Source organism: Bubalus bubalis, chromosome 14 (assembly GCF_019923935.1).
Source record: "Bubalus bubalis isolate 160015118507 breed Murrah chromosome 14, NDDB_SH_1, whole genome shotgun sequence".
Taxonomy (NCBI): Eukaryota; Metazoa; Chordata; class Mammalia; order Artiodactyla; family Bovidae; genus Bubalus; species Bubalus bubalis.
This window is the reverse complement of record NC_059170.1, coordinates 32,267,094-32,291,157: the sequence shown is the minus strand read 5'-3', so window position 1 is coordinate 32,291,157 and position 24,064 is coordinate 32,267,094. Positions and strand designations below refer to the sequence as shown.

Sequence of the window (24,064 nt, the reverse complement as noted above, 5' to 3'; positions counted from 1 at the left end):
TTGCTCTGGTGGGACAAATGTTGAGAGAGTGGCTACAGCCCAGGCCCTGACCAGGGTGAGGGGCAACATCTGTATTTAAATGTTGCCTAATCTGCCTGCCTCCTTAAGTGCAGGAGACTTAAGAGAGTCGGGTTCGATCCCTGGGTCGAGAAGATCCCCTGGAAGAGGCAATGGCACCCCACTCCAGTATTCTTGCCAGGAGAATCCCATGGACAGAGGAGCCTGTCGTGCTACAGTCCATAGGGTCGCAAAGAGGTGGACATGACTTGAGCGTCTGAGCACAGGCTTTGGGGCAGGAGGCATCTTCAGTGCACCAATGCCTGGGGGTGGGTTTTAGGAAGCTAGGCCTTGCAGTGCTTAGAGGTTAGAAGCTTTGGGTCAGTTGGCTAGGATAGGAGGGAGGGAGCCAACAGTCCCTGGAGGGCCAAATTAACCTAGGTGCCTGGGAACTAGGCTTATCAAGGCCCATTAAAGAAGATCCTTGCAGGAGAGGGGCAGAAAAAAAGAATGTTGGGGGCAGCTCCTGTGGTCCTGGTTGGAGTTGCAGGGGTATCCCTTGTATGGTGCCTTAAGTGGGGAGTCCTCTACGCCTTTCAGTGTTTGGCATCTCCAGTCCTGGTGGCTATCCTTGGAAACAGTGGCAGGGTAGAGGTGAAGTTGCTGGGGACACTTTGCACCCTGAAGAGGCTGAAGATGTCAACCATTCCTTGTGTAGTACCCTCTAGAGGGCCCCCCCATCCACAGGTGAGACAGCCCACTCTGTTGATCCTACCTGCCTTTTCTCTTCTCATCCCTCCCAGGCCCTTCCTCGCTGAGGCCCTCAGCCCCAGTGGTTCCAGTGAAGGGAGGGCCTGAGCTTGAGCTGGCTGGCAGCTCTGGGCCCCAAACCGGTTTTCCCACCTTGCCTGAGGCTGGCACATCACCCCTCTGTTTCCCTGCCCCCACCTCGTTGCAGTTCCTCCTCTCTCCACCCTGGAATGTGGGGGGCGGGGGGCACTTATCCACATCATCTTTTTAAACAGGAAGGTGGAAGGGCTGTTCCACGCTTTCCCTTCCACACCTCTGGCACTCAGGGATTCCTTCCAGGCCTTGAAGGCTTCAGAACTAAGTGAGAGCAAAAAGCACCTGAGATTCTCAGCCCCACCTTGGCCCACGTCTAGTCCCCATCTGAGCTCTGGAAGGATGAGACAAAGAAGCCCAGTCTACCCCCTCGCCTGCTCTGGAGTAAATGGGTGGGAGCAGTAGCCTTCTCCCTAGGTGCCACTGGCCAATCCAAGTCCCTCGCCTCAAATACCAACAAGGCAAATGCTTCCATTTGCTGCCAACAAGAATGCCTCTTGCTGGAACTGAGATCATCTCTTTAGTGATAACACCAGTCAACATGAATAGGGCTCTTGCTGTGTGCCAGGCTCTGTGCTGAACACTTTAGATGCTCACAAAGCTCCTGTGAGGGGACCACCAGGACTCACAAAGCCCTGGTGGTCCAGTGGCTAAGACTGTGCTCTCAGCGCAGGGGGGCCTGGATACGATCCCTGGTCAGGGAATTAGATCCTACAGGCTGCAACTAAGTTTCATGCTGCAACTAAAGATCCTGCTCGCCGCAACGAAGATAGAAGATCCCCCATGCTGCAACTAAGACCCGACGTGTCCAAATAAATAAAATATTCTTTAAAAAAGAAACCCGTATGAGGTAGGTAAAACCATGAGAAAACATGTACAGAAAAGCGCCTAAAGCCAAATCACTAGTCTGTGGCAGAAGCAAGCTCTGTTCCCCAGGCTGATCTAAAAGTGTCCCTTTACTAAGACATTCCTAGCCCAGTTTTCCTTAAGGAACTGGTTACTGACTCAGTTTCTAACCTGTAGAAGAATAGCTCTTGGAGATGAACGGTGTAGAAGTGTCTACAGGAGCGGAAGCTCCCGTTCTTATAACTTAACTCTTGTTCCACCAGTTCCCAAATACAGATCTGTAAATATCCTTCCCATTCTCCCTATTACTCCTTTGGGACAAATAGATGAGAACCATATCCATTTCATGAAGAAAGAAATAGGGTTAAGGACTTAAATGACCTGCAAAGACACTGGTCTTGAGGTCTGGTTCTCTCCCTGGGAATCTGGGTTACATGTTAAATGCCTCACCAGGACACTACTGGGGGTGGGGGTGTAAGGGGCAGTGGTGTGGAGATGGCCCTATGAGCACAGAGCTTTGAGGAGGGACCTGGCAAGGCCTGTCACACAGCCTTCCACAGTCCAGATGTGAAGCAGCTGGTGACTAACAATGGACCCCCAGATAAAGCTAACAAAACACTGGGCTGCTGCCTTCACTTGGGACTGATTGCTAAAGGACCCTGAAGGGGATCTTTGTTCTGAAGACACAGGTGCAGGGGTTCTGGAGGCCTGGTTGTCTTCGGCAGTTCCCAGAGTGGGCCAGTGTCTGGTCAGCATTTGGCAGAGGTGGTGTTTCTTGGGAGGCGGGGAAGAGAAACCGCCTTTCCAAAGTGAGGCCTAAAAGGAGGTAGCGGGAGGAGAGGAAACTACAACTCCCAGAAGCCCCTGCTCCCCGGCGAGTCAGTTTCGGTTGCCATGGTTTCAGAAAACAATATGGCCGCTCCCAGCTGGGACGCGAGTCTGGGTTAGAGACGCAGCGGCGGATCTGGGTCGCAGCAGTGGCGAGAGAAGAGGGTCTTGAGGGCTCGTGAGGTTGGCCCTGGACGCTATACAGCTGGAACGGCTTGACCTTTCCGAGGGCGCCAATGGCGGGCAGCGTGGATGAGGAAGCACTGCACCAACTGTATCTGTGGGTAGACAACATCCCTCTGTCCCGGCCCAAGCGAAATCTGTCCCGGGACTTCAGTGATGGAGGTGTGTGCTCCAACGTGTGTGAGTGTGTCCGCACGCACGCCTGGGTGTCTCCTGTATGTCTTTGTGTGTCAACGCCTTCTGTCCTGTATGTACGTGTGTACAGGGTCTATGTGAATACCTGTCTCTTGGTGCTTGTGTGCTTGTGGCAGAGGGGTTAGGTGTGGGTTAGTGAGAGGGGTGTCCAATTATCTCCTAAGATTTCAATTGCAGAAGTGTACATCTGTGGGAATGTGAACATATGTGTGTCCATATTTATGTACACATATTCTATCCTTTATGTGTGTGGGGTGTATTGTGTCTGTGTATGTGTCTGTGACTCCTTCCCTGGACTTTAATGACTAAGATGTGTATATGTGCATCTGTGTGTGTGTGTGCATGCTTATTCCTGAATTTTATATATCTTGTGGGAGTCTGAGCATGTGTTTGTTCATATGCAAGTTGATATGTTCTGTCCTGTATGTAAGAACGGGGGTGTTGTGTGCGTATGTTTCTTTGTGATTGTTTAGGTGTCTGTGTGTTGAAGACCCTCTCCTGGGATTTTAATGACAGAAGTATGCATTTCTCTGTGTGTATATTGATGCATATGTGACACTTTGTGTTTCCGTGTATATGTGTGTTGGTAACTGTCTCTTGGGACTCTGGTGATGGCCCTATGTGTCTGTGTGTGTTTCTACATCTCTGTATCATTGTGTGTGTGTGTGTATTTATGTCAATTCCTAGGATGAGCCCCCAGGCTCCTGAAGGTTTGTCTTGGAGACTCATTCTCTAATAGGGGACTAGAGACCTTAGTTTTCAGATGCCCTGAGTTAATGGCAAAGGGATGAAGCTCCTCCGGAGAATTTGTCTCTGGCTGATCACTGTTCTTGGTCTCTTACCTCCCCTCCATATTATCCTTCCCCTTTCCACATCTCTACCTCTTCTCTTGGCCCCACCACACTGCCACCCCTGATTCTCCCACCCCACCCATTCCTTCTCCCTCTTCCTTCTTACTTACCCATCTCTACACCTTCCATGTCTGTTCCCACCTCCTCTCCCTCAGTCCTGGTAGCAGAGGTCATCAAGTTTTACTTCCCCAAGATGGTGGAGATGCACAATTATGTCCCTGCCAACTCTCTCCAGCAGAAACTGAGCAACTGGAGTCACCTGAACAGGTAACAGAATACCTGGGCACACTAGTGGGATCTCTAGCCCCTAGCCTGGGATCTGAGGAAGGGTTGCCCAGCCTTTCCATCTCCTACAGTCTCCACAGTCCAGGCTGGTGGCTGGGGTGGGGAGGACAATGCAGACAGAATCTATCTGGTAACAAAATCAAGGGACTCTTCTTTGGGGGAGGTGACAAGGATCCTCGAGACATACATGCTCTGGGCTCAGGTTGGGTGCCCTTCCATTCCCCCAGGGCTGTGCACGGAAGGGCTACCACTGCTACATCTCCTTCCTTCCCCCTATCCCTCACTTCATCCACCCAGGAATCAGTCCACCATCCCTGTGTCTACCCCCAGGAAGGTGCTGAACAAACTGAACTTCTCTGTACCAGAGGATGTGATGCGCAAGATAGCACAGTGTGCCCCAGGTGTGGTGGAGCTGGTGCTCATTCCACTGAGGCAGCGCCTAGAGGAGCGTCAGAGACGTAGGAAGCAGGGCATCGGCTCCTTACAGGTGCCTCCCTACTCCAGCTTCTTGCACTGTTCTAGGGGAGTTTTCCAGGCAGCAGAAAGCTCTGCCTCAGTGACAAGTGTGGGAGAAGGGTGCTTGGCTAAAGGGAGCCCACAGTGGGAGGGATGTCCTTGGGAGTGGGCAGCCTAAGCTCACTGCAGACTCTGGGCGGTTCTTACAGGAGCTGGCTCCTCAGGATGGCACTGACTACATGGATGTGGGTAAGGTAGCCTTTATTTGCCTTCCCTTCCAGGAAGAGCTTTTCTCCTGTCCATCCTTCCTGCGGGGGAAGGGGTGGGACTATGGGGAGGGGGAAGACAGGAAAATAGGACTCCTTCAGGGTTATTCCTATACTTGCCTTGTCTCAGGTTTGTCCCAGAAGGCCCGAGGGGAAGGTGTCCCAGACCCCCAGGGACGGGGGCAACTCAGGTAAGGAAGCTGGGAGCTCCTGACCTTACCAAGCCTGATATTCTCTACCTGGGAGGTGAGGGTGAGGGTTGCATCTGGAAAGGTAGGGAAGTCAGGGATGGAGGGATTTCAGGGACAGTGGGAGGGAGGAAAGGCTTGGTCGAGGTACACTGAAAGGGTGATGGTGGGGTCTGAGATCCAAGCCTCAGCTAAGCTGCATCTCACCCAAGGGAGGGCCGACTGCCTGTGCCCCGGCCTCCAGGGGACAGCCAGGCACTGCAGAGCGACCCGAGCTTCGTCCTCCAGATCGCTGAAAAGGAGCAGGAGCTGTTGGCCTCACAGGAGACCGTGCAGGTGAAGGCGCACTGGGAGGGAGCAGGGGAATTGAGGCCTGGGAAGATGGGCAGGCCACTGGACTCGACTTCTGTGTGGCTTGGCCTAGGTCCTGCAGATGAAGGTGAGACGCTTGGAGCACTTGCTCCAGCTCAAGAACGTGCGCATAGAAGACCTCTCCCGGAGGCTCCAGCAGGCAGAGCGTAAGCAGCGGTGAGACTGGGAGACGCCCCCTTATCCGCCAGAGCCCAGAAGTCGCAAGTGACGCACCCACCTCAAAGGGCAGACGAATGGGCGGGCGGAGCCAGCTGCTCCAGTGAGCCTCCTGGGACACAAGCGCCCCCTTGGGGTGTGAGTGAGCGAGCACAGGGGGCAGTGGGACAGGAACCCTCCAAGCAGAGTCCAGGAACTGAGCCACTCCTTCCACTCCATCTGGGTCAGGAGAATGGACCGCTTTCCAGAACCCAGAAGCCACATGCAGAGACCTGGCATGCATCCCAAATCAGTGCTTGACACCAGGGACTCTGCCTTGGTGCTCCCAGTGCTGGGCCTTAGCGGGTGGTCCCCCAGCCTGGTCCGCACCCTTAGAACCGGGTCCCCACCCAGCTCTGGTGACAGCAGTGTCTCCATCCAGGCTAGTTCTCTGTACCATGGGTCAAAGGGGAGGCTGTCCGAGACAGCTGAGGGGCTTCCTTGCCCGTCCTGGGCACTCACCTGGGACCCAGCTGAAGACTGGAGAACACAGCAGCTGAAGAGGAAGGGGTGAGGTGTGAGCTCAGCCATAGACTGTGCTTTCCAGCTGCCCTCCCCTCCCACAGCGTATGTTGAGAATGTTTGGGGGATGTGGAGCTGAGTTGTTCCCATTAAAGTTCTGGTATCCTTCCTGTGCCTGCTTTCTCTTCTCTGAGGGAAGTGAGTTCCTGTCCGCCTTGTGTTATCCCTACCCCTTAAGTGAAAGAGCCTTGTGGGCCCAGGCTGGGTCTCAACTCTTGGGGAGCTGGACCCTGCAGTGGCCACTTCTTGGTAGGAGGTTGGTTTTGTGCACTAGGACTGCCTGACTTCTAACTCTTAGAAGTCTAACTCTTAACTAAGTCAGGCCTTAGACTGACCCCCAAACTTACTCTGTGTCTTCCAACATTGCCCAAACCCAACCACAAATCCAGGCTTCAGATTCTTCCCAAATGTAGCCTCAGATTCACCCTCAACCTTGCTTATGGTCTCACCCCTAAATATGTATGACTCCCGACCCCGCCCACAGACTGACCCCAAGTTCTGTGGACCAAGACTAACCCTGATCAAGATACCATGGCCTTGGTGTGACCTTAACTTTGATCATTACACTGCCAGTAACATTGAACATTTGAATATCCTGAGACCCCACAATTCTATTCCTAGGCATATATTCAGCATCACTTCAGTTCAGTTGCTCAGTCGTGTCCAACTCTTTGTGACCCCATGGACTGCAGCACGCCAGGCCTCCCTGTCCATCCATTACTCCTGGAGCTTGCTCAAACTCATGTCCATCAAGTCGGTGATGCCATCCAACCTCTCATCCTCTGTCATCCTCTTTTCCTCCTGCCTTCAGTCTTTCCCAGCATCAGGGTCTTTTCCAGTGAGTCAGTTCTTCACACCAGGTAGCCAAAGTATTGGAGCTTCAGCTTCAGCATCAGTCTTCCCAATGAATATTCAGGGTTGACTTCCTTTAGGATTGACTGGTTTGATCTCCTTGCAGTCCAAGGGACTCTCAAGAGTCTTCTCCAAAATATTCAGCATATCCAGGGTAAACTTAAGTTCCTGTGTTTTGTGACACATGTACTGCGATGTTCATAGCAACACTCCTCGTAATAGCAGAACTGAAAAGAACTCCTATTAATTCTCTATTACAAACTTAGTGACTTGAACAGCACATATTTATTACCTTATATTTTCTGTGAGTGAAGAGTCCAGGCATGGCTTAGTTGGATCCTCTGGTTCAGGGTTTCTCACAAGGCTGTGGTCAAAGTATTGGCCAGAGCTATGGTCTCATCTGAAAACCGGGGAAAGATTGACTTCTGAGTTCACTTGGTTGTTGACAGTTAAGTTCTTTGTGGGCTGAAGGACTGAGGGTTTGTTTTTTGCTGGCTATTGACTGGTGGCTGCCCTCATTTCCTTGCCACGTGACCATCTCCAGTATGATAGCTTACTTCAAAGCCAGCAAGGGAGTTAATGGAGTCTATTAGCAAGATGGAAGTTATAATCTTATCTAATGTAATTGCAGAAGTGACATCCATCACATTTGTGGTATTCCATTTATTAAAAGTCATTAGACAGGGACTTCCCTGGTGGTCCAGTGGTTAAGAATCCACTTTGCAATGCACGGAACTCAGGTTCAATCCCTGGTCAGGGAAGGAGCCCACATGCTGCGGAGCAACTAAGCCTGGGTGCCACAACTAGAGAGCCTGTACTCTGCAACAAAGATCCTATTGCCTGCAGCTAAGATCCAAGGTGGCAAAATAAATAAATAATTCATTAAGTCCTGCCCACTTTCAAGGGGAGAGGTACACAGGTGTGAAAATCAAGAGGCAGAGATAATGGAGCTATTTAGAAGCTTGTGACCATGAAGATGAAGAAACAATGAAAGGATAAAGTCTAGAATAGTGTTATTTCTGAGAGAAAGCAGAAGATTTATTCTATTGTTGATGGACACCTGGGTGGTTTCCAGTTGGGGGCTATTACAAATGATGCTGCCACAAAGATTTGCATACATGTCTTTTGATGTGTAACTAAGAGTGGAATTGCTGGGTCACAGGGTTGGCATTTATCAGCTCTATTAGATACTGCCAAGCAGTTTTCCAATGAGGTTATAATTGTTTAATTTTTATTAAAAAGAATGAAGTCCAGGGAACTCCCTGGCAGCCCCGTGGTTAGGACTCCAGGTTTTCACTGACAAGGGTGCATCTTCAGCCCCTGCTTGGGGGAACCAAGATCCCACAAGCTGGGCTGTACAGCCAAAAAAGGAAGAAAAAGGAAAAAAATAATAATGGAGTCCAGAAAACCATGTGTTTGAAGCTGGAGTGGATGCTTTACATATGCTCAATCTGTTCTCCTAACCTGGAGTTGCTCATAAATCCTCCCTTGCTGGCTCACCCTAATCTTGGTACACAGGCTGTTGGACTTTGAGGGGGGGCAGTTGGATACCTTCTACCCTGACTTCTTCCTGGCATGAAGAGTCTCATTTCCTCCTGGAGGCTTTCTGGAACCATCTGCACTTGCACCGTGGCTTTGGGGCCTTCCCTGGGAGCCTGTAATATCCCCAGGCATGGAAAGCTCTGTACTGCAGGTCCTCCCAACTGGCCAGTTAGCCAGACTGCCCAGTGCCCGGGAATGGGAGGAATGTTTGGCAGGGACAGGCGGTCACAGTTCTTTTTGTCTTTTATCTCCCACCCTAAACTGTAAGTGCCTTTAATTCCAGAGCCTTGCACAGTAACTTGCTCGTCACCTACACTTAGTAAATAGTTGTTGAAAGGAGGGGACAATTAAAAGTCCCAAAAGAAAGAAAAGAAAAGAAATAATACAGTTAGTTGTTAGTCTGTATGTCTGAAAGAGTCCATACCAGGGATGATTTTGAGAAGTTGACCAGAAAAATATAAAAGAGGAAGGCCTTAACCTGGTCTTGAAGGGAGGGTAGTTTTGCCTATGAGAGGAGGGAAGGTAGTATAAGGAGGGGATCATAAATTCAGATATCTACATAGACCCAGAGGTAAAATGTCAAGAAAATAAGGACTGGTGAGGACTATGGTAAATTGGGGGGTCAACCTTTGGTACCAGGCTAGAATTGAATCCATGTTGTTCAATCAATAAGAGGAAGCAGAGAAGGAGGAAGAAACTTTTTTTTCAAGAGTTTAGTTTTTTTTAATTAATTAATGTCTGGCTGCATTGGGTCTTCCCTGCTGTGTGTAGGCTTTTAGTTGCCTTGAGCAGGGGCTACTAGTGGTGCAAGGGTTTCTCACTGCAGTGGCTTCTGTTGTTGTGGAGCAGCACGGGCTCTAGGTGTGGGGGCTTCAGAAGTTGCAGCACCCAAGCTCAGTAGTTGTGGCCCAGGCTCAGGTGCCTTGAGGCATATGGAATCTTCCCAGACCAGGAATTGAACTGTGTCCCTGCATTGGCAGGTGGGTTCTTAACCACTGGACTACCAGGGAAGTCTGAATTAGAATTTTTTTAAAGCCCATATGGACTAAACAAAATACATCTATAGCTTACTCTGGGCACATCGTCTGCCACCTTGAATAGACACAGGACTGCAACTGAGGGATGGACAAGTGGAGCACATGGACTGGTGGGGTTGGGTAAAGAGAAAGCATCTGGCAAGAGTGAATGGGCTGAGATCAGTGGAAATCTCCCGATGATCGGTCATCTCAAACACCAGAGTGTTCACGTTTCACCCAAAATGATGCTAAGAAGTTTGAAGTTTTTCTGGACACTCCCAGAGCACAGAGCGCTTTTGAGCAGGGTAGGATTCACTGTAAACGATAGCTCAGGAAGACCTGTCAACAGTGTGTTAACCAGAGACCAGAAGATGAGGGGTCACAGGGATCCAGCAGAGGGTAGGAGCCTTGGAGGCTCCCCAGAGGCAGTGACCGCGGTCTTTCTGAAAAGCTGGCCTTCAGCCGCCCATACCATCTCTCCTAGTTATGTTGTTAGAAGGGTTCAATCCCCTCGGGTACTTTAGGGACCCTGTTCCAGCCAGCGAAATGGGGAGGAGGGACCTGTAGGCGGAGCAGTGGCTAGAACCCTTAAACATCCGAGGGCTAAGTTTTTGCTCCGAAGGCTCTGTGCAGGTGCGCACCCTGGGACGCAGAGCTAGGCGCATCCTTCTGACATTGCGACTGCCTCCATAGAGACAGCAGAGGCTGTGGTCCCCGGAGGCGCCTGCAGAGGTTCTCCCAACCTCCACCCCGTGGGGCCTTCTTTGTTCTGATGCATTTCAGGGCCAGCCAGGCGCCCAGGATGTCTCTCAGATCCTCAAAGGGGCATTTACTCCGAGGCAGGGAGATAAGACGGAAGAGGAAGATGCCGAAACCAAAAATCGCAGAGCGAGAATGGAGGGCTCTTCCGCTCCAGGACAGGACCTAGCGATACCGGTATCAACGGCCAGGCGGACTTGGAAGCCTAGGGGAAAAGGCAACCTTCAGGTGCCCCACCTAGCCCTGAGCCCCACCTTACGGCCGCTCCAGGGGGCAGAACCCGAGGACCGCCCCTTCCAAATTGGGCGGAGATATAGAAAGTGCAAACCCCAGCGCTGAGAGTGGTCGCGCTTTGAGCCCATTCAAAGTTGCTTCTTCCTTCTCTGGCTTCTGAGCGATTCCGGTTTATTGGCTACAGCGAGCTCGAGGGCTAACCTCATCGCGAGAACTTTTCGGGCCCTGGGGCGGGGACTCTTACAGCGCAGCCGCAGGGCCTCCTGACGCAGAGGCGCATCGCCCGTTGGCGGTTCTCTGGCGCCCGCTTATTGGTCCGAAGCACCCTCGCCCCACCCCCACCCCCGTCGACCAATGGGCGGGGGAAGGGGCGTGCCCCGGCGGTGGGCGGCGGCGGCGCGGGGCTCTCTCATGTTCGGCGTTGGGCCCCGGCTGCTGCCGCGGTCTCCAGAGCTGCCGCCTCAGCCACTGCCGCCGCTGCGGTCGTCCCTGACCGTCGCGGCCTCAGGGTGCTCCCCGCACGGTGAGACTGCTCTTCCTTCTGCCACCTCCCAGTTTCATCCCGCTCACAGAGATCCACTCCCAATCGAACCACTGTTCTAGGTAGTCGGTGGCTGGGACCCCTCCGGCTGGAGCTGGAGGGCTCCGCTGTCGGGTCCGGGCCAGGGAGGGCTCCTTGGCACCCGAGCTGGGGAGGTATTAGGCCCCAGGGCCGCAGGTGACTGTTAGGTGGTAGAGTTGAAGTGTTTTCCGCGGGGCGCTGTCGAAGGTATGAGTGACATTGTGAGGGTGGGGGCCTAGGGGTCAGCGCCGTCAGCAACTCCCAGCACCCCCTTCCCCCCATTGTCATCGCCTCGCTGGTGACCTTGGACGAGTAGTCTCGCTCTGACCTCGCGTGGCTCGGCACCTTCAGGGAGGAGGGCAGTGATGTTGGGGAGTATGGGCTCGCGAAACTACTGCGTCAGTAGAGGTGATGGTGGGACAGAGAGGATTATCTCTGAGGGAGAGAGTCACCGCTTCGCAGCCCGGGAGGGGTGTGATTGGGGTGGGTGGGGTGGGGGCGGCGTCCAGACGCTTTTGTCCCCTTAGAAGATGAGGATAGGATGGGGATGGAGGGTGGAGAGGATACAGATTCATATACCCAGGCCCCTGATGTCTCTTGGAGCTTGGCAATTACCACCCCGTTGTCATAGAGCAGGAGGTCTTCGTTTAGGTTCTGGACCAGTGTTTCTTTTAGTGAGCAGGGATCCTGGTGGACTGAGAAGGGAGACATTCAGTTGTTTTTCCTCTTGAATCTTGGCTTTGGGAAGTGTGGGTAAGGCGTTTCTCTGCCCAGGGAGCTGAAGCAGGTCAGAGGCAGCTGTTGCCCCCTGGACCTGGCCTCGCCTGGGTCGGGCAGTCAGTCTGGAGGCTAGAGGTGTCTGAGCACCCTCAGGCTAGAGGGATTGTGGGGAGGAGATGCTGGGGAGAGAAAGGCAGCATTTCTTGGTGGAGACAAGAGGATGTGAGATGGTGGGGGTCCTTTCCTCAGTTCAGTCCTGCTCCACCCATTTTTGAGAGAGAACACCCATAACTTACCCTTGCAACTTTGGCCTGCTGCTGGAAGGAGGAAACGTAGTCACATCCATACTGAGTTGCTGTAAAACTGTCGCAACCACTCCTGACCTCCATCCAGCCTTGCCTTTCCAGGCCTGTTCTAGGTATGCAGGCCCCAGTGAGCTGGGGCTGCTCTCTTGTTGCAGAGCACAGGCTCTAGGCACATCGGCTTTAGTAGTTGTAGCACGAAGGCTCAGTAGTTGCTGCTTTTGGGCTCTATAGAGCGTGGGCTCAGTAGTTGTGCCTCCCAGTTGCTCCTCAACAAGTGGGATCTTCCTTGACCAGGAATTAAACCTGTGTCTCCTGCATTGGCAGGCATATTCTTTACCACTGAGCCACCAGGGAAGCCCCATGCTTGAGCTTTGAGGAACAGCTTCTGTGGGATTGAGTGCTTAAGCCAGGACTGAGCCCAGAGTTGGGGTAGGGAGGGTAGGAGATTGTACAGTTCCTGGTTCAGAAAATACTTGAACAGGTTGAGAATGGGAATTGAAGAATGAATGAGAAACAAGGCCCCAAGAAGCATGTCCCTAACCACAAAGCAGAGGACAAGCTGGGGCTGGTCCTGTGATGCCTGGGACCTGCGGGCTGCAGAGAGGTGCTATTAGCATGCAGCTGTGGGATATAGGTCAAGAGTGTGGCAGGTCCTGGAGCTCTACTTTGCCATGGACAGACTGTCTTTGGCCCCCTCTCCAGCCTTGGGCACCAAGTGTGGGACAGTCTGGAGGAGCAGCTAGCACCCTGTGTGCACAGCGGGACTCTAGAGGGCTGAGAACTCTGAGTTTCTGTGTAACTGTCTCTCTGCCTAGCTGCCATTTCCTTGTTTCTGTTCCCCATGCCAGAGGCACCAGTGGGCCTGGCTGAGCCCTACCTTGGGTAGGATAACCTTGAAGCAGCTTTTCTCTCTAAAGCTGAGAGGGACCTGAGCTGGGAGCTCTCTGTTTACCAGAGAGAAGGTTCTGACAGTTTCCCTGAGAGAGTAACTGAGAGCTGAAGAAGTCCCCCAAGGCCCTTATTCCAGCTTCCCAACCCTCCCCATCCCATGACTCTCCGTGGTACCACCTCTGACAGCTCATTTAAAGAGGGGGGTGTCTTTTTTTTTTTTTTTTTGCTGGAATGGGGGCATTTCCCAGGATATATATTCTTCACATTTTCTTTATATGTCTTTCTGGTTGAGGGAGGTGGACAGTGAGCTCCCAACAGTCTGCTCTCTGGCAATCCCTGGAGAACTTGCTGCCCTGGGAGTGGGGGAGGGAGAAGGCAGGATGATAGAAGGGAGAGGGAGGCCCCTCAACCCTTGAGCTGTTTTCTGAGAAGGCTAGAGGGCCTGCCCTGAGGGCCATTCCTGACTGTTCAGGATTGAAGTCCTTCTTTGATGCTGAAATTGCTGTTGCTTCAGAAAGCAGTCCTTTGGGGGATTTGTTCTACAAAGGTGGGGGCAGAGTGGGGAGTGCTGTCACAGAGCTTCAGGCAACAGCTGCACCAGACCCACTGAGGAAGAGGCCATTGCTTATTTATTCCTGTGCTGCAGGTGAGGAAACTGAGGCACTGAGGCATGAAGTAACTTTGCCATGCAGCCTGAATTTAAACCAGGTCTTTGGGGCTCTGGAGCCCATGCTCTTGACCATGGCCCTGCTGCCTCTTGGGGGCTGAGCTGCTTGGGCCACGATCAAGATTTGGCTGGCACAAGAGGAGGCCTGGGGCTTCAAGGGTGCCTGGTGTTTCTCTTTGGGCACAGCTGCTGCAGGAAGAGGCCTGATGCCCTCTTCTCCTGATTCTAATGAAGAATTGTGTGTAGCTCAGGTTCTGGCTCACAGGGGACAGCGACCAGTGAGGCTTTCTGCTGGGAAAGGAGCTTTTCCAGCCTTCTCTGGGCCTTCTCATTCTCTGTTCTCAAGGGTTACAAGGCAATGCCTGAGTGCTTGCTCTATACTGAGCTCTGGGCAGTGCAAGAGACACAGGTCCTGCCCTCAGTGACCTTCCATTTCAAGGTTGGTGGTGGCAGTGGGGAGGTAACAGCTGATTGTGGCCAGGCTAGAAGATGCCCTGTGGGAGGCACCACTCTGAGATGGGGGAAGGGGAATGCCTTCCAGCGCAGGGGTTGCTAAGAGAGCAGGGTGGGGAGCTCTTCTTCTAAGTGCCTCTGGGCCCTGATGTGCTACGTCTGCCTAAAGGGCCCACTGAGGCCCATTCTTGGGCTCCATTTAGTTTGGTCATTCATTCATTAACAAATATAAACCTAACACACCTGCTCCCTGTCAGATGCTGGACTGGGTGCTGGGGATACAGGGTTTGGCAAAAGCACAGTCGCTGCTCTTGTAAGGTGGGAGACAGAGATATTAAATGATTGCAGAAGTGAGAAAGGGAATTCTTTTTGAAGATTTTCAGGCCTATCCTGGAATGGGAGGGGATGGGAATGGGTTGTGCTGCCTTGAAAAAGGTCCCCAAGCTGAGATGTGGATGGGAGAACAGAATTATCCCAGGCAGATGGCCTGGGTGAAGGCAGGCAGGCAGGCAACAGGCAGTGGACAGGGGAGGAAGACAGGTACAGGGCCCTGCATGTAAAAGCCCTAGGAGCCTTTGCTCACCAGCCAGTTTTATCCAGGCTTCCCAGGAAGTGTCCTGGGAAGGATAGCTGTTTCCTATTCCAGGGGATCTTCCCAACCCAGGGATCGAACCCGCATCTCCTGAGTCTCCTGCATTGGCAGGTGGATTCTTTACCACTGCGCCACCTGAGAAGCCACAAAATTATGATTGTTGTTGTGTAGTCACTAAGTCATGTCCAACTCTTTTATGACCCCATGGACTGTAGCCCACCAGTTCCCCTGTCCATGGGATTTCCCAGGCAGCAATACTCAAAGGAGTTGCCATTTCCTTTTCCAGAGGATCTTCCTGATCCAGGGATTGAACCCACATCTCCCGTGTCTCCTGCATTGCAGGCGGATTCTCTACCGCCGAGCCACCTGGGAAGCTCAGGAAATGGGGGGATCTTGTCGTTTTTCCCCTGGCTGTAGAGATGTGGCTGGAGCAGCCTCTGTGCAAGGTAGGGGCAAGGCCTGGTCCCCTTGCTCTTGGCTGTGTTTCACAAGCTCTGAGTCCACAGCTTCAGGGGGTGGCTGGAGTGGGTAGGTAGGACAGGCCTCTCTCCAAGGGCCAGACTTTCTGGAGACAGCCTTAGGGGCTGCCCTTCTCTGGGACTGACCCAGAGTGCTGGCTTGGGGCTGTTCCTGCATTCCTGAGGCTCTAGCTTTGCCCTTCCCTGTACCTCCTGAGTCTTCCAATGGGGGTGCTCCTCATACCCAAGCTGTTAGCCCTGCCTTTGAGGTGGGGCTTGAGCCTTGGTGGGCTTTTGCATTGGGAAATGGGGAGGGAGGTAAGGCCTGCTCCCAGGGTAGCTCAGCACCTGAGGGGCCTTGAGGTCATGCCCTCCACAGGCCCAGCACCAACTCTGAGGCCACTCAGTGGTTTTTCTTCATTCCCTGGACCAGCAGAGGTCATTCATACATCACTCATCTCTACTTTAGTGTATATCTCTGACAAATAAGAACACATGCGTGCATGCGTGCTCAGTCCGTTGTGTCCAACGCTTTGCGACCCTATGGACTGTAGCCTGCCAGGCTCCTCTATCCATGGCATTCTCCAGGCAAGAATACTGGAGTGGGTTGCCATTTCCTCCTTCAGGGGAAATAAGGACATACTTCTCTACATAATCTAATTCCATTATCTCACCTAGCTGATCAACTCTTATTTCTTAATGTCTAAGATCCAGTCCTGTTTATTAACATTTCCCAATTATTTCCCACGACTGAGCAACTGAACTGAACTGAACTGAGAAATGCCCTTCTACATATATTTTTCTTCTTGAAACTGACGTGGTGGGAAAAACCAGGTCAGTTGTCCCATTGAGTATCCTGCTGTCTTAGTCTCTTTGTGTATTAATGTAGCAGAACAGTTGGCAAACTTTTACTGTGAAGGGCGAGATAGTAAATATTTTAGACTTTGCAGGCTATGTGGCCTCTGTGGCAACTACTCAGAGTAGTTTTAATGTGTGTGCTCAGTCATGTCCGACTCTTTGCAACCCTATGGACTGTAGCCTGTCAGACTCCTCTGTCCATGGAGTTTTTTTCCAAGTAAAAATACTGGGGTTGGTTACCATTTTCTCCTCCAGGAGATCTTCCTGAAACAGGGATTGCTTTAGTGCAAAAGCAATTTTAGGTGGCAGTCCAGTGGTTAGGACTTTCACTGCCAGGCTTTAATCCCTGGGTCAGGGAATTAAGATCCTGTAAGCCGTGAGGGCACAGCAAAACAAAGAAACAAATAAAAGCAATTTTAGACAACATGTAAACAAATGAGCACTTGGTTGTGTGCCAGTAAAACTTTACAAAAAAAAAAACAGGAAATAGTGGCAGCCTGACAGGCTGTAGTTGGCCCATCTCCTATCTAAAGCAACTTCCCTGTTTTATTAAAATTAGGTCACTTGTCTTGCAGAATATTTGGCCTTCTGGGTTTGTCTCCTTGCTTTTTTGTGGAGTCATTTAATTGGTTCTGCTCGCAGGTTAGACATTTGGGGCAGAACTGTCCTGTGAGCGGTGCTGTGACTTGGTGCCGCTTCACATCAGTAGGCATACTTGTGCCCCATGTCCCATTCTGAGAGGAGACTGACTAGTGCAAGACTGGCTAACGTCACTTTGCTCCATGGCAAACTTGTTCCCTTTGACCTGGGTCATCTGTCAGTGGTACTTGTGTGTCTGTGAGCATCCGCACCTTCCTGGTTTAGCACCCACTGATTGGTGTTGCTTCCAACATTTGTTTATTGGGGGGTTGCAGAATTATTTAGCATTCAGTTATTCCTTTGTTAAGGAAGAGCTATCCTTTAACCACCAGGGCTGTTTGGCCACAAGAAAGACCAAGAGACAGACTGAATTAGTTCTCTGTAAGATTGCCAGTTTTCAGAGCAGAGAGTTAGGGTGTTGCTCTTGTCAGTAGTGACAAATAAGGGTTTGGATTTGTTTTGCTTTCTTCCTTTTTTCATAATCACTGTGAATGCTCTGATTTTATATAGTTCCATCTGTTAACATCAATTGCATAATATTCTCTCTGATGCTGAAATGGTCCCAGCCCAGTGTTTCAGAGCTGTGCTGCTTACACAGGCTTCCTGGGGGTACTTCCCACTGCCTCTGCTCTGAGGCTGCCCTTGGGGAGCTGAACTGGAAGGCCTGCCAATCAAGCCAAAGTCTGAACTGTGAGTTCTAATGGGTGGCAACCCTCTCATAGGTGCCTGTTCTGTGTATGGCCCTGTTTGATCACCAGGAGGGAAAGCTCTAAGAACATGTCTTATTATATAGTGAATAGTGAAGTCTCTCAGTCGTGTCCGACTCTTTGCAACCCTGTGGACTGTAGCCCCAGGTTCCTCTGTCCGTGGGATTCTCCAGGCAAGAATACTGGAGTGGGTTGCCATTTTCTTCTCCAGGGGATCTTCCGGAGCCAGGGATTGAACCGAGGTCTCCTGCATTGCAGGCAGATGCTTTAACCTCTGAGCCATCAGGGTATATAGGCGCCCCTCGAAGCCTACTGTTAATTCTAACCTGGATTGACTTGTGCAGCAAGAATACTATGACCTCTGGATGTATGATGGTACAACCTGTATGTCTGGGCTGGGCCAACTCTTGGGTCACCAGTGCCAGAACTGGCCCCTGGAAAGTGCCAGTGAAGTCCCCTTCCTTTGCTGGCTGCCTCTTCCCACCAGCCTCAGGTTTGCTGGGCACTAGAGTTCTGGGCTGGTGCTTTGACACCCAGAAACTGCAGCTCAGTACATGCTGGTGGGGCTGTGGGTCAGTAGTGTGTCAGGCAAGGGTGAGGGCTCTTGGCAAATGTGGAGTGGGTGGAGGAGTAGGGGGCACAGGTACCACTTGGGCTACTGAGAGCCGCAAGGGTTTGGGTCCTTCCTAAAGGGAAACCTCTGCTCTCCCACCAGCCACAGGCCCATCAGTGGCCCTGACCCTTGCCCTCCCCACCCATCAGGCTCCTGCTGGTGTCCCTGGAGCATGGGAGGCTACTGAGCGTGACTGGTGGTGTCCGGCAGGAGCTGTGTGTCTCACCCTGTGGCAGGGAGGGCGTCCATGGCTGCAGCCAACAAGGGTGAGTGCCTGCCTGGTCTGCTGGGGTTTGTAGAGTCTTATAGTGCACCCTGGTGGGAAGGGGTATTGTTGCATGTGGGATCTGCGTTGGCTGTGTGTCTGTCTGTCTGTCTGAATGTGAGGTATGAATTATATTACATCAGTAATTACACCCGTGTCTGTGCTGGGGACGCCCAAGCACTAGCAGGGAACCTTGGTGTGCTGCCCTCATGGCCCCATGTTCCAGCCTCCCTGTTCCACTGTGGAGGTTGGTAGCACAAGGGGCTTGGTGTGAGCACGGAGCCTCAGAAGTGGGTAGGGCTACAGTAGGTTGTGGAAAGGAATTGGGGTTTCATTCAGAGTCCAGAAAGACTCATAGAAGGTTTTAGGTGAGGTAGGATATGAGGGTTAAATCCGAGGGACTCAGCAGGGAAATGTGGAAATGCCAGGTTGACCCCTTGGGCCTCCATTGAGTCTTCATTGTGTGCAAAAACCCAGGCAAGGACTGGCTCAGACCCTCACCAAGCTCCTACTAATCTGCCTGCCTTAACTCCCTGCCTGCCTGGCCTTGGAAAACCTGACCCAGTGAGGGACAGCCGAGGGCCATGTGAGGAGCTCAGCGGAGGAAGGAAAGGTTTCTCTGGGAGGGGTCCTGGAGCTCCCCTGGGTTCTTCTCACCTGCCAGTGATCAGTAGTGAGGTTTAGAGGAAGCTGCAGCCCCTTCTAGGAGGGCTGAGTGTAGTTTTTGACCCTCTCTGTTTCTCCCACCCCCAGGCAGGTCCCATAAAGCCCAAGCCCATTCCTGTCTCTGCCATTTTCCCCTCTCAAGGGGGTCAGCAGGAGGAGCAGGCAGAGGGCCTCAGGACTGGCAGATCTAGAAGAGAAGGCCTGAGAGATGGGGAGCTTGGAAATGTGAAGGAGAGCACAGGGCAGGGTATCCTGAGCACTGGGGCTGAGGCCCACACTGCCTGGGGTTTGGTTAGCGTCAGGACTGTCTCTTCCCTGTCAGCCCCATTCCCTCTAAGTGAAGGGTCATATTAGCTAATCCCTAAATCTCCTCATACCCTTTGAGGGTGTGCATTTTCTGTGGGAGGACTAAGCAGGCAGGGGCAGATGAGAGTCTCAAGCCTTATGATCTCCATTGTCCAGTAGGATGTGGCCTAGCTCAGCAGTGGATGCTGACTGATATGAAGGGGCAGTCACAGGGGCAGGGCAGTGACACGGTGGAGTAGTTTCCTGGGGCTAGGAGAAGGCAACACCCCTGGAGCTCTCTCCCACTCTCTTCGTAGGCAACAAGTCCAGAGTCCGGAGTATCCACTTCGCAACAAGCCATGATGCAGAAAGCTCCCAGAGTCATGTCCACTTTGATGAGAAGCTGCATGACTCTGTGGTCATGGTCACCCAGGAGAGCGACAGCAGCTTTCTGGTCAAGGTATGTGCATACCTCCCCCCCTTATAATCATCAACTTTATTCCCTCTGCCTTCTCCCTGGCCCTGCCCAGCTTCCTGGGCCTGTTTCATTTCCTCTAAGCTGGCTCCATCTTTGTCCTTCCCTGGGCCTTGGTTTCCCCATCTGTAAAATGGGAAGCGTGCGACTGATGAGATGAGTGCACTTACGATGTTACTTGAATGGGAATGGAGCTTGTTAGCATCAGCATCACCCCAGCCATTGCAGTTGGAAGGCAGGTGTCCAGGCTTTGGTGTCACAGGCCTGGGTACAGTTCTGGGCCTCCTATTTTGGCTCTGTGACCTTGGGCAGGTCACCTTGATTTTCCTTCTCTCAAGCAGAGACAACTGACACCCCAAAGAACTGGAAATGGAAGGGTGTATGTATGTGAGGCTAATTATATTGATAACACGGTGTGACTTTATTTACTCTGCTTTGCCAAACCTCTGGCTGATTGAAGCTCTTTGCAGTAGTATTTATCACCTCTATGATTTTCCTTTCTCTTTCTCTTCTAATGTCCATACCTCATACACCCTTGGCTCCTCCAACTACTGGGACACTGTTAGATCTCACATCCATTTGGGAGGGGCAGGAAGAATTCTTTGGAGGGGATGGATTGGAGGGAAACAGGGAGTGAGGCCTTAAGGTTGGACAGTATACCAGGGCTCCCATGTTGAGCCCCGGAAGGCATGGAGGTGAGCATGGTGGTTGGCGTCTGATCTATTGAGACCACCCTGCAGAGGGGCCCAGAGTCATAGCCATTTCTGCCCAAGTCTGAAACCTTTGCTCTTTCTCCAAGAGCTGACAGTTTCCCCAAGGGAGCAAACAGAATGAACCCAAACTTTCAAAAATAGCTCCCTGCCTCCCATTGCAAAATCTATTCATGTCCATGGTAGAGAAGACTTGAAAGATAGAGAAAACTATAAAGAAATTTAAAAGTATCTGCAATCATACTATCTGGAAATAACTATGGGTAATATTTTGATGTTATTCCAGTTTCCTTTCTAGCTTTCTTTCCAAAAATGAAAAGCTGGTATACCAGCGTACACACTGTTTTTTGGTTGCTTCTGTTGTGATCCATCTCCTGTTTGTTTCAGTAAATAATTTTCCATGAGATTTTACAACTGCCTGATATTCCACTATATCTGTCATCATTGATTTAGCTGGTTCCCTGTTCCTGGTGTTACAGTTGTTTCTATTTTGTACTGTTATAAATAGGGCAGTGATGAGTTTTGTTTTTTTTACATCTGAGTATTTCTCCAGGGAAATACTGCAAGTGGTGCAGCTGGATCACAGGGTACAGCCGGTGATTAGCAGGCACAGCCAGAAAGCCCTCTTGAGAGGTGTGCCCTCTTTTAGCAGAGTGTGGGAGCCATAGGGACTGAGCTTTATCATGCAGTGACATCATCCTGATCCTACTGAAAGGCTAAATACTCCCTCAAAAGACAGGGCCATCCATTTCCTGAAACTGAGCAGGAGAGCGCATGCCCTGTGAGCTGTGCATACAGCACGCACATTACCCCTCCTGGACAGGCACTCCAGTCAGCCTACCTGCCCAACAGCTACCCTGGCCTGTGACCCGTCACATGACTGAGTTTCTGAGGATGGCAAAGCTGTGTGTATGAACAACAGAAGTTTCCCAGGCCGTGAATCAGGGCTGTTGGACACAGTGAGCCTTTGAATGGGCAGGCATCCATGTTCGGGTGCCAGCAGGGCAGGCTGGATTCCAGGTTCCATGACTGGTGCCAGTCTTGTGGGCCAGCCCTGGACTGACAAAGCTTGTCTACTGTCTGTTTTTATGATTCTGACCCACCCTCCATCTTGTGCTATCTATGTTGCCTGGTGGCCTCACCATGAGTGACCAGAGGACCAGTGTCCCTGGGCACATGCTGATAGTGGTGGGGGCAGGTGGATAGCCTGTGTAGTGGCGTTTTGAGCCTTCCCTGTGGGCAGTGGCTGGTGCCTTGCCGTGTGGCAGGAGTAGCCAAGAGGTCCAGGGAGGACTATAGCTTGACCACACTGTGGCCTTCAGCCAGTCATTTCCTGGCTTCTATTTTATCATCTATAGAATGGGCCACCAAGGAACTTCAGGGCCCATGAGACAGATATGGGACAAGTAATAGGGGTGGGGTCCTTGAAGAAAGGGCCTGGAGCTGCCAGGCCAGGGGTGTGAACCAGCTAAAATGATGGAGGGAGTCAGAATCCCCTGGGATTGTCAAGGAAGCAAGTGGAGGGCCCACAGGATCACCAGTGGTACAACCTGGGCGGACCCTGGGGGAGACTGTAAGTGAAGGTGCCTCCATCCCCCACCCCTCCTGCTGCAGGTTGGCTTCCTGAAGATCCTGCACAGGTATGAGATTACCTTCACTCTACCGCCAGTGCACAGGCTGAGCAAGGACGTCCGAGAGACACCTGTCCCCAGCCTGCACCTCAAGCTCCTCAGCGTCATGCCCATCCCAGAAGGTGCGTCCCCTGCTTGGGGTGCTGGAAGCTTGCCCTCCTCCAGCAGAGCCTGGGTGTGAGCAGGAGTGCCAGCATGGGTACTTCCTTCCCCCATCAGGGGCTGATGGGTAGCTCAGAAACCAGGAGACATGATGCCTCTTTATGGGCCTGCTGTGTCACAACTTGGCAGGTCCCATGCCCCAGCCCTCACTCCTGGACAGAAGTCTATGGGTTCACACAATTGACCTATGTCTGCTCACCACCTGATGGTTACTTCAGGGGGATGGTGGGAGCCACTGAGGAACTGCTCTGGGCCTCTAGCCCTTCCTTTGCCAGGGGAAACCTACTGGAACCTCAGGAACTTTGCGCAGCTGCCTCCCAGCCCCCACCAGACCTGAAGTTGCTTTTCCATACCCTGCCACCTTCAGCACCCCTCTTCCAAAGGCTAGCGAATCAGTTTCACCATTTACAGAAACCCCAGCTTCAGTTTCATGTCCCCCCTACCTCCACTTCATAATTTTGCCCTTAAGTGGGTTGAGCAAGCCTCCTCAGGTCTTTGCCTCTTGCCACCTGATCTGCTCAGTCCCTGCCCTGCTACTCCCTCTCTCCCCCATCACCCTCTCTCCCTGCCTGTGATTTTGGGGAATCCCACCTCTTGCAAGCATGAGTTTGACTTCTGGCCTACATGTAGAGCTCATTGAAGAATGGCAAGTTCCAGAGGCCTGTGTACCCAGCCCTGGGGGCAGGGGTGGAGGGGAGTTTGGGCCATCCTTGCTCCTCTAGAGGTCTTGGTGGTGGGTGGGGACCAGTGAGTGCTGGGGGGCAGGAGGCCACAGAGGTGCTGATCGCCCTGGGCAGGTTACAGCGTCAAGTGTGAGTACTCAGCGCACAAGGAGGGCGTCCTCAAGGAGGAGATGCTGCTAGCCTGTGAAGGTGGCTCCGACACCTGCGTGCGCGTGATGGTGCAGGCGCGCGTCATGGGTGAGAGCTTGAGGCCCAGGTCTGGCTAGAGGAGGGAGGCACCAGCTTGGCTACAAGGAGTTTCCACCCTCCTTGAGTCTGAAAAAGGGATCCTTGTTTTGGCCCATTCCCAGTCTCCTTGGTGGGTGCCTTTCTCCCCATCCTCTAGCAGAGCTGGGAGGGAAGGTAGAGGAGTCCCCTTGGAGTAGGTGGGGCTAGGGTCCACCCTGGCATACTGACTTGTTGCCTGTCTTGCAGACCGACACCACGGCACACCCATGCTGCTAGACGGCGTCAGGTGCGTGGGTGCTGAGCTAGAATACGACTCCGAGCATAGTGACTGGCGCGGCTTCGACTGAGGCCCTCGGCACCACCTGCCTCGGGGCCCTCGGCCTTAAACCCAGCCTCATCCCCCAGATGCTGCATGACGGTGCGGCTTCCTCCCCCTTCCCCAGGGTGGGTGTGCAGTTGGTGTGTCCACGGGCCTCTACGATAGAGCCTTGCCCACGCCTCTCACTTCATTTGTGCCACCTTCCTGCCCCTCCAACGTCCTCTTCTCCCACTTTCTCCTGTGTGCCTCAGCCTCCTGCTGGAAGAAATGGATTGAGCCCCCAAGGAGGCTATCTGAGGAGGGCCAGGGGAGGGTTGTACCCACCCTCACCCCAGCCATAAGGGCTCTAGTCAGAGCCTAGGAGAGCAAGGAGCTGGCTCTGTGGTGGAGCTGCCCTATTACTACTGCTGCTGTCTCGCTTTAGCCACCTCTCTTGTCTACTGTTTTTTCCACTGTGAGGAGGAGGGAGATGCAGTTCCCAATCCCTACCCCCTAGGTCTGTGTTGTTTTTAAATGACTGGTTGGGATAAAATCCTGAAGAAATAAAACTTCCAGTGGATACCAGAAGCCAGCAGGGTTTTTGTTCTCCAGGGCCCTGAGAATGCCCAGTCCTTGCAGATGGGCCAAGGAACAGTTTTGGCTACTTGCTCTTTTTGGAAGCAGGGTTACTTTGTGGTATTATAGCACCTAGCCCCCAAAAAGGTATGTGTGCATGGTGGCATTTTAGGCCTGCCAAGATGAGCGT

At 52.4% G+C, this 24,064-nt stretch overlaps 2 protein-coding genes across 8 annotated transcripts; both read left to right on the top strand.

Annotated features, from left to right (window-relative positions):
- Positions 1–60: 60 nt before the first annotated feature.
- Positions 61–6,141, top strand: SPEF1 (sperm flagellar 1). 5 transcript variants are annotated; one of them, XM_044927897.2, is made up of 8 exons: positions 61–1,690; positions 3,899–4,010; positions 4,359–4,515; positions 4,694–4,733; positions 4,881–4,941; positions 5,151–5,274; positions 5,363–5,466; positions 5,888–6,141. In XM_044927897.2, the coding sequence occupies exons 2-8, from the start codon at positions 3,937–3,939 to the stop codon at positions 6,003–6,005; spliced, it is 678 nt and encodes a 225-aa protein (XP_044783832.2). In that variant the 5' UTR covers positions 61–1,690; positions 3,899–3,936; the 3' UTR covers positions 6,006–6,141. The 5 variants fall into 5 exon arrangements, with proteins under 5 accessions (XP_044783832.2, XP_044783831.2, XP_025119797.3 ...); XM_044927896.2 differs by having other exon boundaries at positions 4,326–4,515; XM_025264012.3 differs by lacking the exon at positions 61–1,690 and adding an exon at positions 1,701–2,859 and having other exon boundaries at positions 4,326–4,515.
- Positions 6,142–10,795: 4,654 nt separating this feature from the next.
- On the top strand, positions 10,796–23,886 carry C14H20orf27 (chromosome 14 C20orf27 homolog). 3 transcript variants are annotated; one of them, XM_006072915.4, is made up of 6 exons: positions 10,796–10,953; positions 18,045–18,161; positions 19,429–19,571; positions 21,911–22,049; positions 22,887–23,009; positions 23,247–23,886. In XM_006072915.4, the coding sequence occupies exons 2-6, from the start codon at positions 18,143–18,145 to the stop codon at positions 23,345–23,347; spliced, it is 525 nt and encodes a 174-aa protein (XP_006072977.2). In that variant the 5' UTR covers positions 10,796–10,953; positions 18,045–18,142; the 3' UTR covers positions 23,348–23,886. The 3 variants fall into 3 exon arrangements, with proteins under 3 accessions (XP_006072977.2, XP_025119794.2, XP_044783828.2); XM_025264009.3 differs by having other exon boundaries at positions 10,798–10,953; positions 17,998–18,161; XM_044927893.2 differs by lacking the exon at positions 10,796–10,953 and adding an exon at positions 15,042–15,066.
- Positions 23,887–24,064: the final 178 nt, after the last annotated feature.

What these genes read in the sequence shown, in the direction of transcription:
- C14H20orf27 (XM_006072915.4), top strand. An exon ending in ACAGCAGCTTTCTGGTCAAG is followed by an intron (nt 19,572 to 21,910) that starts GTATGTGCATAC and finishes CTCCTGCTGCAG; the next exon opens with GTTGGCTTCCTGAAGATCCT. An exon ending in CGTCATGCCCATCCCAGAAG is followed by an intron (nt 22,050 to 22,886) that starts GTGCGTCCCCTG and finishes CGCCCTGGGCAG; the next exon opens with GTTACAGCGTCAAGTGTGAG.
- SPEF1 (XM_025264012.3), top strand. Translation starts at nt 2,751, where the DNA reads ATGGCGGGCAGCGTGGATGAGGAAGCACTGCACCAACTGTATCTGTGG. An exon ending in CCGGGACTTCAGTGATGGAG is followed by an intron (nt 2,860 to 3,898) that starts GTGTGTGCTCCA and finishes CCTCTCCCTCAG; the next exon opens with TCCTGGTAGCAGAGGTCATC. An exon ending in AGGGCATCGGCTCCTTACAG is followed by an intron (nt 4,516 to 4,693) that starts GTGCCTCCCTAC and finishes CGGTTCTTACAG; the next exon opens with GAGCTGGCTCCTCAGGATGG.